Source organism: Leucoraja erinacea, chromosome 28 (assembly GCF_028641065.1).
Source record: "Leucoraja erinacea ecotype New England chromosome 28, Leri_hhj_1, whole genome shotgun sequence".
Taxonomy (NCBI): Eukaryota; Metazoa; Chordata; class Chondrichthyes; order Rajiformes; family Rajidae; genus Leucoraja; species Leucoraja erinaceus.
This window is the reverse complement of record NC_073404.1, coordinates 9,280,160-9,300,498: the sequence shown is the minus strand read 5'-3', so window position 1 is coordinate 9,300,498 and position 20,339 is coordinate 9,280,160. Positions and strand designations below refer to the sequence as shown.

At 45.2% G+C, this 20,339-nt stretch overlaps 1 protein-coding gene across 3 annotated transcripts in view; it reads right to left on the bottom strand.

Annotated features, from left to right (window-relative positions):
* dph1 (diphthamide biosynthesis 1) overlaps window positions 1–20,339 on the bottom strand; it is a 650,424-nt gene that overhangs the window by 64,463 nt on the left and 565,622 nt on the right. For all 3 annotated transcript variants that reach the window (XM_055657653.1, XM_055657652.1, XM_055657651.1), the window contains exon 10: window positions 3,616–3,694. In XM_055657653.1, coding sequence (XP_055513628.1) covers window positions 3,616–3,694 — 79 coding nt within the window. The remainder of the gene's footprint in view (window positions 1–3,615; window positions 3,695–20,339) is intronic.

The window sequence follows — 20,339 nt, the reverse complement described above, 5'->3', positions numbered from 1 at the left end:
TATGTACGAAATGGGAAACCTACTATCATTCCAACAATTACAATTAAAATTTAAACTGAAAAACAACCAATATTTTAAATATCTTCAGATTTGCGATTTCATGAAAAAATATATACAAGGATATCAAAAAGTAACTCCTGACTTATTGGAAGAAGCAATGAATATTGAAGCTGACTCACAAAATTTTTATATCATATTTAGATAATAGTATTCTAAATATAGACCTACCATCGACAGAGGTACTTAGAGAAGAGTGGGAACGGGAACTAATGATAAAAATTACGAAGGTTAAATGGGAAAAATACTTGATATATATTCCCAAATGTTCAATTAATGTAAGATATAATCTAATTCAATTTAAAATTGTACATAGATTATATTATTCAAAAACAAGATTGAACAAATTTTATCCAAATATATCCACCACTTGTGATAAATGTCTAGCCCAGAAGGCAACTATAACACACTCCTTAGTTTCCTGCATAAAACTTTATAGATTTTGGAATTATATTTTTGAAATATTTACAAAATTATTCATGACGAGAATGGAACCTAATATGGAAATGATTATATTTGGCGTAATGGAAGATGGGAATAAATTGAACACATCTCAAAATCTATTCCTTAACTATGGTTTAATAATAGCAAAAAAATTAATACTTAAATTTTGGAAGGGTACATCAATACCAACGCTTAAAATGGGGATTGTAAGTATGTTGGACACCGCTCATCTTGAGGAAATGCGATTCCTCCTAATGGATAAATCAGACCAATTCATAACGAGTTGGTCTCCATTCGTCGTTTTTTTGGAATCATATGGTGCAACACAATTGTAAAAAATAACTGTTTCAGGACTGGACGAGGGTTGGTCAAGATTATAAATAATGATCTTCTTTTCTTTTTTATTTTATTTTCTTTTCTCTATTTTCTCTCTCAACTTTCTTCATTTACTCGTTTTCTTTCTTCACACACTATATATTTCACATCTTTCTATCCTTTACTATCTAACTTCTTTTTCTTATTCTAATCTTTTTCAATGTAACAAAAAAAAAAAGAAGTTGTACATAAATTGTATTATGAGGTGGTGGGCCATCCAGCCCTTCGAGCCTGTTCTGCCATTCTTCAACATCATGAGTGATGTTTTACCCCGGCAGTATCCCCATTTCTCTCAATTCCTTTAATCTCCAGAAGTTTACTGTCTGTACAAATTAACTCAAAATCTTTGCTGCACTGATTGTATGGCAAGTACATCCATCCTTAAGGGCCTGTCCCACTTGCGCGACCTAATTGGCGAGTATAGAAGAGTTAAAAAAAATGACATGTTGAAGACCTCCTTCGACTACGTTAAAGACTAGCTACGACTAACTTCGGGAAAATTGGACACCGAATAGTAGAGAGTGAAGACGACCTGCTTCGATCTCCTTCGACCTCCCTTCGACTATGATGAAGACCATCTACAGCTACCCTCGATTACCTACGACTAACATGCCGACCTACTACGACCTACTACAACTAAACCTACGAGTAAAAAAAGGATCGATTTTTTTTCCCCGGTGACCTTTTTTTACTCGCGGGCACTTTTTATCATATTGAAAAAAACGCCGCGACCTAGCTGAGGCCTCGAGTACGCGGAGACCACTCTCGAGCATGAAGGATAGTTACGAAGACCTCTTACGACCTCGTGACGACCATGCTGCGAGTATGAGTCGAGGGTAAACTCGCCAGAACTCGCCAATTAGGTCGCCTAAGTGGGACAGGCCTTTTAGGTAAGGAAATTAAGCTCTACACAATGTTCTATTTTCCATCTCATCAAGGCCCTGTACAATAATTGATATAGGATTAGTGTAAATGGGTGGTTACAGCGACTCGGTGGGCTGATGGGCTTGTTTTTGTGCTGTCCGTCTCTTTAGGAATCTAGGACGAACAGCAGTAAGTCTTACCACAGTTCAAATCCCCTCAAAATAAAGGGAAATAGGCCACTTGCATTCCTCACTGTTTGTTGCATCAGTATCTAACTTTGAGTGACTTGTGTAATGATCACGCCCAGGCCACTTTGAACAAGAATTCCACCTGCTCTCTCACCATTTAAAAACACTCTGTTTTTAAGTTTGACACATGAAAGTTGATGACCTTATGATTTCCCATTTAGTGTTCCATCTGCCACATACTTGCCCTCTCACTTAGTTGACATTATCCCTTTGAGGCCTCTTTACATCTTCCACCTAACTCAATAATCCCTGTTATTTTATATCGCCAACAAACTTGCAACTATGACATTTGGTTCACAAGGCCAAATCGCAGTTATGGATTGTGAATAGCTGCATGGTTAAAGCAATGGAGCTGAATCTGACTCCCACCTTGAAATGAATCCTTCCAGGAATTAGCAGCAGCTGTTGATTGATTATATGCCTCTTGCCATTGTGGTTCAAAAGCCTTGTGCACACAGAAGAACTAAGCTATAAGACTCTATTGATATTCTTCACTCTCACACGATGTCTCAGATTGGCGATCTGGCTAAGGTCCCGATTCCTTCACAACACAAAATGGTCTCCCCGTATCTGTGACCTCACCTGTGCTCTGATCCACAGCCATCTCATTGACACAAGCTGCAAATCCCAATGTGAATTCCCACACCAGCACGGTGGCGCAGCGGTAGTGTTGCTGCCTCACAGAGCCTTCAGCGCCAGAGACCCGGGTTTGATCCCGACTAGGGCTGCTGTCTGTACAGAGTTTGTACATTCTCCCCGTGACCTCGTGGGTTTTCTCCGAGATCTTCGGTTTCCTCCCACACTCCAAAGACGTACAGGTTTGTAGGTTAATTGGCTTGGTGTAAATGTAGCGTCCCTAGCGTGTGTAGGATAGTGCTAATGTGCGGGGATCGCTGGTCGGCGCGGACTCGGTGGGCCGAAGGGCCTGTTTCCTTGCTGGATCTCTAAACTAAACTAAACTAAACTCTAGGAATTGTGGACGACATTCAGCTGATTGAACCTGTGCTGGTGAGTAGGAAGGAACTGCAGTTGCTAGTTTAAACTGAAGATAAGCACAAAAAGCTGGAGTAAGTCAGCGGGACAGGCAGTATCCCTGGAGAGAAGGAATGGGTGACGTTTCAGGTTGAGACCTTTCAGGTTCAGTCTGAAGAAGGATCTCGACCCGAAATGGCAATTCTGTCAGCTCCATTAAAGGCCCTGCTCTTTCCTGGTAAGTATGCCCATTATTTTCACTCAAGTTTTGATTGTTGACAGACGCAGCATGAAACAGGCACTACCGCCCACCAAATCTGCATTAACCATCGGTTACCTGTGCACACTAGTTCTATGTTATCCCACTTTCACATCCACTCCCTGCACACTGGGGGCAATTTACAGAGGCCAATTAACCTACAAACCCACACGTCTTTGGGATGTGGGAGGAAACCGGGAGAACGTGCAAACTCCACACAAATAACATTGGAGGTCAGGATTGAACTCCAGTCTCTGGGGCAGAGACAGCAGCTCTTCAGCTGTGCCACTGTGCTACCCTAAAGTGATGATCCATCTCCCGTTGGAAAACTCCGATTCTTCCTGTTTCTTCCAGCCCTATAGCCAATGACTTCCTATTCATTTGCTTGGCACCTACCTCGTATGGTGTGAGCAGAGGTTTGGAAAAAGCTTTTCCCCAGTCGATGGAAAGTCTTGGACAGGCAACCTGGACCCACCTAGAGGAAGCACACAAATCCACATCGATTAAGAACATGTCAGCAGAACAGTGATACATTCAAACAGCATACAACAACTTTCATTCAAATGTTTAAGAAAGAACTGCAGATGCGGGAAAAATCAAAGGTAGATAAAAATGCTGGAGAAACTCAGCGGGCGAGGCTGCATCTGTGGAGAAAAGGAGTAGACGACGTTTCGGGTCGAGACCCTTCTACAGACCAGAAACGTCAGCGATTCCTTCTCTCCATAGATGCTGCTTCACCCGCGGAGTTTCTCCAGTATTTTTTGTCTACTTTCATTCTGATAGTACCTTTGACACAATTAAACATTCCAACATGATAGAAGAATATAAAAGTATTCATGGCGTAGATAGGGTAGACAGAACCATTTCCCCAGGGTGGAAGTATCAAAGACTAGAGGGCATAGCTTTATAGTGCGAGGAGCAAACTTTAAAGAAAATGTGCAGAGCAGGTTTTTTATACAGACGGTGGTTGGTGCCAAGACCTCTGAATGCCACCTGTACTTTAACAATTTCCCATCCTTGGGGACCTACTTGTAGCTATTGACAGCTGCCTGGCACTGTCCCAACATGGCATCTTATCCTGGAATGCGCACCCAGGTGTGATGGTGGAGTCAGATACGATGGTGGCATTTAGATAGGGACATGGATGAGCTGGGAATGGAGGGATATGGATCACGTGCAGGTGTATCTTCTGTATGGACATGTGGGGCAAAGGGCCTGTTCCTATGTTCTATGATCTAACAAAAGATCATTGTTATGAACAAATTGGTTTTTAATAACTTTGAGAAAGGAACTCCAATAACAATCTGGGTTTGTGTGTGGGAGTTTCAGTGTTGCAAAATGTCCCAAGATGTTTCGGTTTTTAATAAACTGAAATTGACTCTTGAAGCGGCGATAGGATTGGTATGCAAACTTTTGCTTCTGGAGGCAGGGTGGGTGGAATTGGTTGAGAGAGGAGACAGATTAGCTGAAGGGAAGATTCCATAGCTTGGGGCCTTGGCAGCTGAAGGCATGGCCACCACTGGTGGGTGAATTAAGTCGAGGAATCTGGTGAAGCTGACACTAGAGGAGGGCGGGGTCTTGGGAATGTGTGGGAATGGGGGGGACTGGGGGGGGGGGGGGGGGGGGGGGGGGCTGGTTGAAAGGATGTGATTGCCATTCACTGTACCTCAACCCAGTGCAAACTCCTTTTAGTCAGAGGGTGGTGAATCTGTGGAATTATTGCCACAGACCAAGTCTGTGGAGACCAAGTCAATGGATATTTTTAAAGCCGAGAGATAGATTATTGATTAGTACGGGTGTCAGGGGTTAAAGGCAGGAGAATGGGGTTAGGAGGGAGAGATAGATCAGCCATGATTGAATGGTGGAGTAGACTTGATGGGCCGAATGGCCTAATTCTGCTGCTATCACTTATGACATGACCTTATGAGCATAATGCTCCATTCCTTACCTCCTGAATGGAGCACTTTCCTTGTGCACTTTCAAGTAATTGGAATGTATGAAATGTTTGATGATAAAACAACAGAATGCAAAAGCAGAAAACATTATTTCTTACTTAGTTGCAGTAAGATACTGGAAACACAGACTTTGGTTGGCCTCATTTGACTAACCTTGTTCTACAATAGACCTCAATGGACTGAGTTGTCAGGCTGTCACTGAGCCCACTGAGTCCGCGCCAACCATCGATCACCCGTACACTAGTACACATCCCACTTTTGCATCTGACACACTAGGGGCAATTTACAGATGCCAATTAACCTACAAACTTGCATGTATGGGTTGTGTAGGAGGAATCCGGTGTACCTGGAGAAAACCCGGAGGACAGGAACATGGCGATAGGGGATCTGCATGTGTTGATGCTGGACCCCAAGAAAGGGAGTTTGTGGAGTGCCTCCGTGATGGATTCTTAGAGCAGCTTGTATTGGAGCCTACCAGGGAGAAGGCAATTCTGGATTTAGTGTTGTGTAATGAACTGGATTTGAAAAAGGAACTTGAGGTTAAGGAGCCATTAGGAGGTAGTGACCACAATATGGTCAAGTTTAATCTACAATTGGAGAGGGAGAAGGATAAATCAGAGGTGTCGGTGTTACAGTTGAGCAAAGGGGACTATGGAGTTATGTGGGAGGAGCTGGCCAAATTGACTGGAAAGATATCCTAGCAGGGATGACAGTGGAACAACAACGGCAGGTATTCCTGGCAATAATACAGAAGGTGCAGGATCAGTTCATTCCAAAGAGGAAGGGGAAAGGGGGAATCCCTTTCCAAAGGGGAAAATATGCTTGACTAATCTTCTGGAATTTTTTTAGGATGTAACTAGGAAAATTGACAAGGGAGAGCCAGTGGATGTAGTGCACCTGGACTTTCAGAAAGGTCCCACATAGGAGATTAGAGGGCAAAATTAGGGCACATGGTATTGGGGGGTAGCGTGCTGACATGGATAGGAAATTGGTTAGCAGACAGGAAACAAAGAGTAGGGATTAATGGGTCCCTTTCAGAATGGCAGGCAGTGACTAGTGGGGTACCACAGGGCTCGGCACTGGGACCACAGCTATTTACAATATACAACAATGATTTAGATGAAGGCTTTCAAAGTAACATTAGCAAATTTGCAGATGAGACAAAGATGGGTGACAGTGTGAACTGTGAGGAGGGTGCTATGAGAATGCAGGGTGACTTGGACAGGTTGGGTGAGTGGGCAGATGCATGGCAGATGTAGTTTAATGTGGACAAATGTGAGGTTATCCACTTTGGTAGCAAACACAGGAAGACAGGTTATTATCTCAATGGGGTCAAGTGGGCAAAAGGGGAAGTACTATTTCTGCGCTTATTGTCTATTGTCTAAAAGCCACATAGTCACAGGGAGAACGCACAAACTCCGCAAAGGCAGCAGGCGCAGTCAGGATCAAATCTGGGTCTTTGGCACCGTGAGGCAGCAACTCTACCGCTGCACCACTGTGCTGCCCAGCGGCAGAGGTTACAAAGTTTTCTACCTGCCCCCCCTTTATATCCCAGATGGGGGCAGAAGGTGATCATGAAACAGGGAGCTGGGCTGCTGAAATGGCCACGAATTAACCATCTCCCTGCAGACGCAGAATATTTCAGAGGCTAATTTAATGGTGCCGACTGTAATCAGGCAGTAAATCATTTTTAGCGCTACAACCTTGTGAGAAGGCAGTTCCTGAATATTTTATACTCACTGGCTGCAGACTGCTGGACATGGAGCAAGCACGAAATATCCCGAGTACTTCCCCCAGGGCTGTGGGCTTCTTTTGGCCTTTATCGTCCAGAGTTGTGTGTTCTGGCTGTGGGTGGGTTAGCTGACGGTATTTACGGGTGCTGTTGGCAGCAGGTTGTTTGTGACTGAGTTACAGCCTAAGTCACGTGTTCTCCCCTCGGGCAGCACAAACAGCGTCCGACCATTTATGAGACAATTCTTTGCCTGTAATACTGCATATTCCCTCCCCTCCTTTCCCTTAAGGCCTGGGAGGGGCCACGGTTCAACAAGTGCCCCCCCCTCACCCAGGTGGCTGTTCCACGGGTGGTAGGTGTTGATCCACTGTGAAGGCATCGCAAACAATCCCACACACACTTCAGCAAGGGGAAAATGATTGCGATCAGGATCCGGGACTTCCAGAACGACCCCTCCAGCCCTCCACACCTCAAGCATCAGGAGCAGATACTTTAGCACAGACTCAAGGCCTCTGGCTTATTGTGGGAACCATTCCATTGGGGATATTAATATCAGTAATGTGTTCATAGAATGAATGCTGTGGAAGCATCGCTGAAATGCATCACATCGTACAGAGACATTTGTAACCTCTTCCTGCCATAAGAGAATCAGGCATCTCCACCCCGTCTTAGTCCATATTCACTTAAGACACAGGAGGACATTCAGCCCATCAAACCCATGCCAGCTCACAGAGCAATCTCATTCACCAACTAATGTTTCTTTTAACTTGTTCTCTCTACTTTAACATCAATTCCACACATTCTACCATTCAACTTTAAAGTGCACAGCCTCCAATTACTGTACCAGCCCAATGGCATAGGAAGAAACTGGAGCACCCATAGGAAACCCACATGGTCACAGACAGGAAGTACAACGACTCCATATAGGATGCACACCAACAACACCTCTAGTTCCTCAGAAGACAAAGGATATTTGACATGTCTCTAACAACTCATAGCTTCTAGAGATGCCCTACAGAAAACATCCTATCAGAATGAATCACAGCTTGGTATGGCAACTGTTCTCCCAAAACTGTGAGAAATTGCAGTTGTGAACACAGCTCAGTCCAACATGCAAACCAGCCTCCCCATCCCATCAACTCCCTTCATACTTCACACTGCTTCGGGAGAGCAGCCAACATGATCAATCTTCTCCCCTCTCTCGCCGGGCAGAAGGTACAAAAAGCTTGAAAGCATGTACCACTAGACTCAATAACAGCGTATTTCCCACTGGTAGTAGCAAATCAAAGTATATCACTGTCTCTCGGACAACATGGTCCACAATAATACACCAATCCCAATATCCCGTGACGGAAATCGCTATCAAAAATATGGAGGGGACCGGGGGGCCACAATATCTTGGCGGCAGAGAATTCCACAGATTCACAACTCTATGGGTGAAGAAGGTTTTCCTCATCTCAGTCCTAAATGGCCTACCCTTTATTCTTAAACTGTGATCCCTGGTTCTGGACTGCCCCAACATCGGGATCATTTTTCCTGCATCTAGCCTGTCTAATCCTTTGAGAATGTTATGTTTCTATAAGATGCCTTCCTTAAAGCACCAGGAACAGCCAACAGCCTGGCCACTGGATTATGATAGATGTCAGGGCAGGGTATGACGTTAGTCTGGACTAGGTTATGACAGGCACTGGGCACTGGATCATGACAGATGGGTGGCACGGTGGTGCTGCGGTAGAATTGCTGCCTCCCAGCGCCAGAGATCCAGGTTCGATCCTGACTACAGGTGCTGTCTGTATGGTGTTTGTACGCTTTCCCCGTGAACATGGGTTGTCACTGGGAGCTCCGGTTTCCTCCCACACTCCAAAGACGTACAGGTTTGTAGGTTAATTTCTTGGTAAAAATGTAAATTGTCACTAATGTATGTAGGATAGTGTTGGCTGTCCGGGGATCGCTGGTTGGCATGGACACGGTGGGCCGAAGGGCCTGTTCCCGCGCTGTATCTCTAAACTAAACTAAACAATTGCAGCATGAGAGAAAGGTCGGCACTGGACACTGGATCATGATAGAAAGACCAAGACTACGCACTGGATCACAACAGAAAGCATGGCTCTGGGCACTGGATTATGATAGAAAGACCAGCACTGCACACTGGATCATGATAGAAAGCACAATACTGGATTGTGACATAGCCTTGCACTGGATTTTGATAGACAACCTGCACTGACACAGGGTTTCAGCGAATGGTCCAACACTGGGCACTGGATTGCAACAGGCAGCCAAGCACTGGGTCATGTGGCCCAGCTGTGACCCAGTGCTATGCACTGGATCGTAACGGACAGCCTGCACTGGGCACTGGATCAAGACAGATTGCCCCGTACCTCAATGTCTGACATTGGCAGCTTCTCCAGATACCAGGTTGGGGCTCAGTTAGTCTGAAGAAGGGTCCCGACCCAAAACATTGCCTGGCCATTAATTCCCTCCACAGATGCTGCCTGACTCGCTGAGTTACTCCAGCACTTTGTGTTTTGCACCAACTTGGGGCGGACTGCCTGAGAACCAAGTGGCACTCGATTACATAGAGGGCAGGAATGAGATTTACAGAGATCAATAAACACCACAAACATTTGGCTAATGTTCTTCTAACTCAGCACTGTTGGCCGTCAGTCACTCTGATGTCTCTGGAATGTGAAACTAGCTGACACTGGGTAATAGACGTGTTCAAGCGTTGTGAAGTATCAGGGAGGGGAGGGTTGGGAGCCTTCAGTGAATAGGCTGACAGCATATTGATTGAAATTCCGCTGTTAATTAACAGGAAACATGAGTTCTCTCTTCAGGTAACACAAAACAATTGACCAAAAAAAACTGCAAGTGCCACACTGTGATGACACAGAGTCATGTTTGCCTTGTTCCTGTGTGATTTAGTTACCATCCGGAGTAATCCAAACTGAAGTCCTGTCACACTCGACCTGCTACTGCCTAAAGAACCTGTCTGCTTAGCTTGGTTAATACTGTCTTCGGCATTGAATGGATCAGCCCAGGGTTCAACCCATGATGGATTTGAGGCATTTGTTGAGGTTGACACCAGTGCAGCATTGGCAATTTCAGCATTTCGTGTAAACACATAAAAGAAGGAACTTGAATTAATACAGAACTCTTTCATAACCTATATTTTCCCCAAAACTCAAGGTGTTTTACTATTGGGCGGCACAGTGGCGCTGGGGTAGAGTTGCTACCTTACAGCGCCAGGGACCTGGGTTCGATCCTGACTACTGGTTATGTCTGTTGAGCTTGTACGTTCTCCCCGTGACCTTTTTGGGTTTTCTCTGGGTGCTCCGGTTTCCTCCCACACTCCAAAGACGTACAGGTTTGTAGGTTAATTGGATTGGTAAAATTGTAAATTTTCCCTAGAGCGTGTGGCATAGTGTTATTGCACGGGCACGGACTCGGTGGACCGAAGGCCTGTTTCCGCGCTGTATCTCTAAACTATCACTCAACTAAACTATTGTAAAATAAATAACATGGCATCCATTCGATATACTTCCAGCACCTTTAAAAATGAAATAATGACCAAATAACCTGTGATAATTGTTGTGAGACAAACATTGATATATCCCCTCAGGATTGTGTCTGTGTGTCAGCTGAGAATATGGCACCCTGGTCTCAGAAATAAAAAGGCCGTGGTTTTAAATCACAATCAAAGACTTGAACATATAATCTGGGCTCAAACTCCCAATTTATTTATGATGGAGTACCATACGTATCAGATCCATTACAATTTGGTTGTGATATTAATCCAGGCCTCCATACATCCTGCAGTAACCATATCAGAACCCACAACACAGAAGCGCAGGTGAAATAGCTCTGACATCTTGAACAATAGTCATTCATCAGCTTACATCAATAAACAGATTAGTCCATCTTAATCATATTATCGCCAGTGAGACATTGCTATACTTAACTTGCTGCTCTGTTTCTTACACTGCAATAGTGACAATGTTTCAAAGTTAGACACCAAAAGCTGGAGTAACTCAGCGGGACAGGCAGCATCTCTGGAGAGAAGGAATCGGTGACGTTTCGGGTCATGACCCTTCTTCAGACTGATGTCAGGGGATTGGGCGGGACAGAGATAGAATGTAGTCGGAGACAGTAAGACTAGTGGGGGAACTTGGAAGGGGGAGGGAATAATAGACAATAGACAATAGGTGCAGGAGTAGGCCATTCGGCCCTTCGAACCAGCACTGCCATGGTTGATCATCCACAATCAGTACCCCGTTCCTGCCTTCTCCCCATATCCCCTGACTCCGCTATCTTTAAGAGCCCTATCTAGCTTTCCCTTGAAAGTATCCAGAGAACCGGCCTCCACCTCCCTCTGAGGCAGAGAATTCCACCGAGTCACAACTCTCTGTGTGAAAAGGTGTTTCCTCATCTCCGTTCTAAATGGCCTACCCCTTATTCTTAAACTGTGGTCCCTGGTTCTGGACTCCCCCAACATTGGGAACATGTTTCCTGCCTCCAGCGTGTCCAAACCCTTAAAAATCTTATGTGTTTCAATAATATCTCCTCTCATCCTTCTAAACTCCAGAGTGTACAAGCCCAGCCGCTCCATTCTCTCAGCATATGACTGTTCCACCATCCCGGGAATTAACCTTGTAAACCTACGCTGCACTCCCTCAATATCAAGAATGTCCTTCTCAAATGACAGGATCAAAACTGCACACAATACTCCATGTGTGGTCTCACTAGGCCCCTATACATCTGCAGAAGGACCTCTTTGCTCTTATACTCAACTCCTCTTGTTATGAAGGCCAACATGCCATTTGCTTTCTTCACTGCCTGCTGCACCTGCATGCTTACTTTCATTGACTGATGAACAAGGACCCCCTAGATCCCGTTGTACTTTCCCTTTTCCCAACTTGACATAATTTAGATAATAATCTGCCTTCCCGTTTTTGTTACCAAAGTGGATAACCTCACATTTGTCCACATTAAACTGCATCTGCCGTGCATCTGCCTACTCACCCAACCTGTCCAAGTCACCCTGCATTCTCATAGCATCCTTCTCACAGTTCACATTGCCACTCAGCTTTGTGTCATCTGCCAATTTGCAAATGTTACTTTGAATCCCTTCATCTAAATCATTGATGTATATTGTACTCTTTGTTTCCTGTCTGCCAACCACTTCTCTATCCATGTCAGCACTCTACCCCCCAATACCATGTGCCATAATTTTGCCCTCTAATCTACAACACTTTGACTTTGGTATTCACCTCTCCTCTCACACCGCTCACAATTGGTCCTGACCTTAATCTCTTTTCTCTTCTCAAACTTTTTTCCCCATTAATTCGGGAGTCTTTTGTACCTTTTCCAGTACTCACTTCCCCTTCTCCATCTCTATACTCCCAATTTGTCAATCCCTCCCCCCATTATTTAGTTTAAACCCACACGTGTAGCCCTAGCAAACCTGCCTGCCAGAATGTCGGTTCCCCTCCAGTTAAGGTGCAACCCATCCCTTTTGTACAGGTCACCCCTACCCCAGAAGAGATCCCAGTGGTCTATAAATCTAAATCCTTGCTCCATGCACCAGCCCCTCAGCCACACATTCAGATCCCCCTATCCCCCTGTTCCTGTCCTCACTAGCACGAGGTACAGGAACCAATCCAGAGATAACCACCCTAGAAGTCCTGCTTTTCAGTCTTCTTCCTAACTCTCTAAACTCTAGTTACAGAACCTCCTTCCTCTTCTTCCCTACGTCGTTTGTGGCCACGTGCACAACTACTGCCAGTTGTTCACCTTCTCTCTCTCGAATGTTCTGAATTTGGTTTGTGACATCTTGAACCCTGGCACCAGGGAGGCCACAGACCATCCTCGCGTCTCGCCTGCCGCCACAGAATCTCCAGTTCGCTCCTCGGACAATGGAGTCACCCACCACTATGGCTCTGCCCGACGTCGGTCTCACCGGTCAAGTCTCATCTCTAGGATTGGATGTACAGTGCAAATTGGAGGAACAGCACCTCATATTTCGCTTGGGTAGCTTACACCCCAGCGGTATGAACATTGACTTCTCTAACTTCAAATAGCCGTTGCTTTCCCTCTCTCTCCATCCCCTCCCCCTTCCAAGTTATTACCGTCCCCGACTACATTCTATCTCTGTCCCGCCTACTCCCCTGACATCAGCCTGAAGAAGGGCCTCGACCCGAAACGTCACCCATTCCTTCTCTCCAGAGATGCTGCCTGTCCCGCTGAGTTACTCCAGCATTTTGTGTCTACCTTCAATTTAAACCAGCAACTGCAGTTCTTTCCTACACAATGCTTCAAAGTTAATGCTTTGGCAAAAAAAAATGTTGGGATACTATGCGCTCTTCTAGCTTTCGATTCCCCTCACCCCTGCATACACCCTGACCCAAAACGTCACCTATCCATGTTCTCCAGAGATGCTGCTTGATCCGCATGAGTGACTCCAGCATCTTTGGTAAACCACCATCTGCAGTTCCTTGTTTCTGCTATGTAAAAGCAGGTTTTTCATTTATTAGATTTTACACAGGAAACACGGTAATCATAAGAGCCGGTATCCACAAGGTAGACAGGGGAATTGGTGCTTGTACTCAGTGAGTTAAGTGCCATGGTTGCCACCTATCTGAGCAGCTGTGTGGCACAGTGGCGTAGCTGGCAGAACCACTACCATACAGCGCCAGAGATCCGGGTTGGATCCCGACCTTGGGTGCTGTCTGTGTGGAGTTTGCACGTTCTCCCTGTGACCGCGTAGGTTTCCTCCGGGTGCTCCAGTTTCCTTCCACATCCCAAAGATGTAGGTTATTTGCTCTCTCTAAATTGCCCCTAGTGCATAGGGAGTGGATGATAAAGTTGCATAAACATAGAACTAGTGTGAACAGTAGGTGTGGACTCGATGGGCCAAAAGGCCTGTGTCCATGCTGTATTTTTATATCAATCAACCTAATAATTTACCAGTGCTTTCACCAGGGAAAAAGGAGATGTGTTGAAATTAGCTTATGGATATTTCTTGATGTGTTTGTAACTAGTGAGTGTGGTGAAATCGCTTTAATGTCAGGTAGAATCGCAGGAAACTATACTAGCTGACATTAGTTGCCATTGAAGCATTTCTGCATTTAATGGGCGATCACACAGGATAGGCGGAGAGCCATTTAGCCCACTGTGAATGTCACAGGGCCTTACTGGAGCAAATCTAAACTAATCCCACTGGCCTTGTTCTCTGCCATTCGCCTGCTTTCAGGTGCATCTAATAACAGATGCAATGGTCTTTGCTTGCGCTATTCTTCTCCAAAGACCCATTGCTTACCCTTGGGGATAGATTTAAACTTTAGGTTCTCATCAGTTTGAAGATTGTGTGGGTGGAGTGAACGTTGAGCAAGAACAGGTCCATCGGCCCTCAATGTCTATGCTGAACATGGTACCAAGTAAAACGCAACCCCTCTGTCTGCCAGTGCTCCATCTCTCTCAACTCCCTGGATTGCCATGTGCCTATCTGAAAGTCTTCCCCCACCACCACCCCTGGCAGCATATTCCAGGCATCCACCACCCTTTGTCTGAAAAGCAACCAACACATCTTCTTTGCCCCCCCCTCCCCCACCCCCACCTTAAAACTTTGCCGTCTAGTCTTTGACATTTCCACACTGGGAAAAAGATTCTGACTGTCTACCCTATTTGTGCCTCTCATCATTTAAAATACTTCTTTCGGGTTTCCCCTGGGCTTCTGAAGTTCCAGAGAAAACAACACAAATCTGTCCAAACTCTCCTTATAGCTAATACTCTCCAAACCAGGCAGCATTCTGATGAACCTCTTCTGCACCCTCGGCAAAGCCTCTACATCCTCCCTATAAGGGGGTGACCACAACTGCACACAAAGCGCAGAGTAAAATGAAGTAAAATTTGGGAAATATCAAACGGAGCATTAATTTTATGTTCGCAGAGACCTGATGGATCAAATGGTCTGCCTCAGTGTTGCACGTCATAAGGTCATAAGGAATAGGAATAGAATTATGCCATTTGACCCATCAAGTCTACTCCGCCATTCAATCATGGCTGATCTATCTCTCATCCTAACCCCATTCTGCTGTCTTTTCCCCATAACCCCTGACACCCGTACTAATCAGGAATCTATCTATCTATCTCTGCCTTAAAAATATCCACTGATATGGCCTCCACAGCCTTCTATCCCTGTATCCGTGTCGCAGTCTAGTCTGTCCTAAAGCTGTCGACTGGTGTTGCCTCAAATATCTACACTTCTGTCTTCAGTACCTTCACCTCTGCCTTCAATGTTTTCCATATCCTCCTCCACATCTGAGATATCACCGCGTGTTCATCGCTGCTCTCCATGCCATTAGCTTTGCGGCGCCGTCAGCAGATGTGCCTTCAGCTGTCCAGGTCTGAAGCTCTGGGCTTGCACCTTGGTAATTCTCAGCCTCTCCGTCATCAAGATGCTTCTTAAACTTTCCCGTGGTCACACATTGTGTTACCACATTCTACTGCACACCCATTCCACATTTTCTTTTCTTTCCAACACCCTCATACACTCCTCCTATCTATCTGCCCTCTAATTACCCCTCCTACAATCAATAAGTGTTCACTGCCCTCATTTGGACGGTACCAACAGCGTTTATGTTACCTGGATTCTCGAGGGGCCCATCGAAGTCGTCTGCACCCTTCCTCTCAGCAACTTAAAACACACTTGTTTTCTCACTTTTCCAGTTCTGATAAAAGGTCAATTGTTTCTCTCTCATCGCATGCTGCCTGACCTACAGAGTATCTAAATGGTGTCAAGTTGGGAAAAGGGGAAGTACAACGGGATCTGGGTGTCCTTGTTCATCAGTCAATGAAAGTAAGCATGCAAGTACAGCATGCAGTGAAGAAAGCAAATGGCATGTTGGCCTTCATAACAAGAGGAGTTGAGTATAGTAGCGAAGATGTCCTTCTGCAGTTGTATAGGGCCCTAGTTAGACCACACCTGGAGTATTGTGTGCAGTTTTGGTCTCCAAATTTGAGGAAAGACATTCTTACTATTGAGGGAGTGCAGCGCAGGTTTACAAGGTTAATTCCCAGGATGGCGGGACTGTCATATGCTGAGAGAATGGAACGGCTTAGATTGTATACTCTGAAGTTTAGAAGAATGAGAGCGGATCTTATTGAAACAAATAAGATTATTAAGGGTTGGGACACGCTAGAGGCATGAAACATGTTCCCGATGTTGGGGCAAGGTAGTTGAGGCCAGTTTATTGGGGATCAGGGGGTATGGAGAGAAAGCAGGGATGGGATACTGAGTTGGATGATCAGCCATGATCACATTGAATGGCGGTGCTGGCTCAAAGGGCCGAATGGCCTACTCCTGCACCCATTGTCTATTGTCTATTGTTTACCCCCAGTACAGGTAGTTCTGCTACAACCAAAGATAGCCACACAAAGCTGGTGTAATTCAGCTGGACAGGCAGCATCTCTGGAGAAAAGGAATAGGTGACGCTTCGGGTCGAGACCCTTCTTCAGACCCTCAGGTCTCCACCTGAAACATCACCTGTTCCATCCCTTCATAGTTGTTGTCTGACTTGCCGAATTACACAGCATTTTGTGTCTAGTTCACAAGTTATAGGAGTGGAATTAGGACATTCGGCACACCGAGTCCACTTCGCTATTCAATCATGGCTGATCTCTGCCTCCTATCTAATTTTTCTGCCTTCTCCCCATAACCCTTGACACCCATTCTAAGCAATAATTAGTGTATCTCTGCCTTAATAATATGCAGTTCCTTCTACACGTTAGTTCTGCCATAACATGGGTTCTCATTACCTGAATTGGATATACCATGATAGATGATTTAGTGAACACTGTTTGTATCACATCGGCCAAATTGGTTATGCCCTTGTCCCACTTAGGAAACTTGAACGGAATCCTCTGGAGACTTTGCGCCCCACCCAAGGTTTCCGGAGGTTTTTGTCAGTCTTCCTACCTGCTTCCACTACCTGCAACCTCCGGCAACCACCTGCAACCTCCGGGAACCGCATGGAAACCTTGGGTGGGGCTCAAGTCTGCAGAGGTTACCGTTCAGGTTTCCTAAGTGGGACAGGGGCATTACACTGCAATTTCTATCCGGAACGAGATAACCAGTGAAAAATCACTTTGGAAATTGACAAACAGAAAAAAAGCTGTCTTGCAAAAAAACAGTCTGGGGAAAAAAATAACCTCCCTGCACCTACCACCCTCCCCACAGTAATCAGACCCCATTGTCTCTCAAGAACAGTCTGTAATTTTCATTACTGGAGGCCATTGTAATTGGCAAGCAATAGTTTCCATTGACACTTGTCAAGCCAAGTCAAGTCAAGTTTATTCGTTACATACACATACGAGATGTGCAGTGAAATGAAAAGTGACAATGCTCGCGGACTTTGTGCAAAAAGACAAACAAACAACCGAACAAACTACAAACTGTGCAAACTACGAACTGTGCAAAGATATTCTATTAAATGATTCAGCCTTTCATACATAGCTTTCAGTATCAAAAATATACATAACTATTAAAAAAGGCCTCTATCGTTGAAAATCCTGTGTAAGAAAGAACTAGAAACAAACTCCTTAGCCCCTAATCCCATTTGACCCTATTAACACAATGTTTTGCTAGCATGTTTTTGCTGGAACGGAAGGTTTTTTTTTAGCAACACATCAACTGTAGAAGTATCCATAATTACTGTATTTATTCCTGCAGCATTTGCATTTTTTTTTTACCTCCTTATGAATCTTGGAGACAAGTTTTGCCTGACAATGACTGGTGTGGAGTGCCCTGGCAAGTTGCACGGTGCTATACAAATGCAGGTGTGCTTAATTACCAGAGCTTTCAGGACTTGGGAATGGGATTTGTAGAGCTTTGAGAAACCCGAATGTCCTTAACTGTGAGGATCAGCAAGTTGCGGTGTGTGGACAGGGTGGGGCGGGGATGATGACTGGAGACATTACTAATGGATGTGGCCCTGGAGCAACAACTTTGGAAGAGCTTGGATATCCACAGGTTCACAGAATGATTTACCGTAGACGCGGAGAGATCTGCAATCAGTCTAAGAACTCTGTTAATTTTATAATGAAAGCCGTCATTCCTGCAAAACAGCCGCAGCCGTCCTTACCTCTCGGTGATAAATGGATCAGGGAATTGAGGAGCTTCACTGCACGGAAGGATGCCATTTAGCTCATTATGTCAGTGTCGGCTCTCTGTGTGAGTTACACTCTTACTCCCCTGTTCCCACGTGATGGATAACAGGAACAAATGAAGCCTCATCTTTCCCATGTCCTATCAAACACTCACTCCCAAGGCAGCAAAACAACCCGTGAATGTCATCAGCCCGCCCTGAAGCTCTTTGACGAGCAATTGATTATGAATATGACATTTAAAAGACATTTTGACAGATATATGGATAGGAAGGTTTAAGAGGGATGTGCGACAAATGCAGGCAAAATGCCAACTGGGTTAGTATTGGCAGGGTGGGCTAAAGGGCCTGTTCCTGTGTTGTATAGCCCCACGACTCTATTTGGAGATCTGCAGTGTCTCCCAATCTCAACGTTCTTTCAACAGAGAATGAGTTCCAGGTTTGCACAATAGCCAGAAGCTCCATCTGCATTGGGGGAACCAAACCCAGACAAGGTGCCTGTTTTGTGGGGCACCTGAGTTCAGTCCATAGGAGCTACCATCAATTTTTGGTAACTTGCCACTTTAATTTTCCATTCTCTCTGATCCATCTGTCTAAAGCCTCCTGCACTGAAGTGAAAAGAATCAATGAAAGCTTAAGGAACAACTCCTCATCTTCCAGCCTTCTGGATTCAACAATGAACCCACCAGCTCTACTTAACTCTTCCTGGAAACATAAAGTCATGCAATACAGAAACAGGCCAATTGGCCTAACTTGTCCATGCTGACCAAGATGTCCCATCTAAACTAGTCCCAGTTGCCCGTATTTGGTCCTTGCATCTCTAAACAATTTCCTATCCATGTACCTGTCCTAATGTCATTTCAATGTTGCTATTGTACCTGCCTCAACTACCTCCTCTGGCATCTTGATCCATGTATCCACCACCCACTGCATGAAACAGTTGCCCTCTGGGTTCCTATCATTTCCCTTTCATATTAAACCTCTGCTTTCTAGTGCTTGAGGGCAGGGGTCCTCCTCTTCCTGGCAACATATCCTGGCAGACACGAGGTACAAGTATACTTCATGCCACGGTGGCGCAGCAGTAGAGTTGCTGCCTTATAGCCCTGTCCCACTGTACGAGTTCATTCCAAGAGCTCTCCCGAGTTTAAAAAATATCAAACTCGTGGTAAGCACGGAGAATGATCGTAGCGGGTACGTCGGAGCTCGGGGATGTCTCTTAGCGCTAACGGCAGGTACTCGGGAAGACTCGCTAAAGGCAGGTCAGCACGGGAAGACTCGTGAAGATTTTTCAACATGATGAAAAATGTCCACGTGAGCCCCGAGTACCGACGAGTGGCCATTACCGTAAATCTCCGAGTCCGAATCAGGGCAAACTCGGGAGAACTCTTGGAATGAACTCGTACCGAGGGACAGGGGTTTAACAGCGCCAGAGACCTGGGTTCGATCCTGACTACGGGTGCTGTTTGTACGGAGTTTATACGTTCTTCCCATGACCAGCTGGGTTTTCTCAGGGTGCTCCGGTTTCCTCCCACATTCCAAAGACGTACAGGTTTGTAGGTTAAATGACTTTGGTAAAAATTGTAAATTGTCCCTGTTGTGTAGGATAGCGCTAATGTACGGGGTCGATGGTCCGCGCGGACTCAGTGGGCCGAAGGGCCTGTTTCAACGCTGTATCTCAAAACTAAACTAAACACAGCAGTTGAAGCACTGGTCACATTATATAAAGTGTGCAGACATAACATGGAACATGGAACATAGAACAGTACAGCACAGAAACAGGCCCTTCGGCCCACAATGTCTGTGCTGAACATGATACTGAGTTAAACAAATTTCCTCTGGCTGCATACGAACAACATTCCTTCATTCCCTGCATATCCAGGTGCCTATCTAAAAACCTGTTAAAGCCACTATTGGATCTGCCTCCACCACCACCCCTAGCAGTACATTCCAGACACCCATTACTCTCTGTGTATAAATCTTGCCCCCCACATCTCCTTTAAATTTTACATCCCTCACCATAAAACTATGCCCTTTAGTCTTTGACATTTCATGAATCAGTAATACCTGAAACTCGAAACTCTGTAACTGGGGTCTAAATTTGCACAGTCCCCACATGACCCTTTATGCAAAACCGGTCACAGTTATTCCCCTCCTCCCTAGAGTAATACCACAAGTTCCCGCCAACTTCTCTTCAAATTAGCATAAGTTAGCATACAAGAATAAATATTGATACAAAAAAAAGATGCAACTTACTCAGAAACAAATTATAGCCAC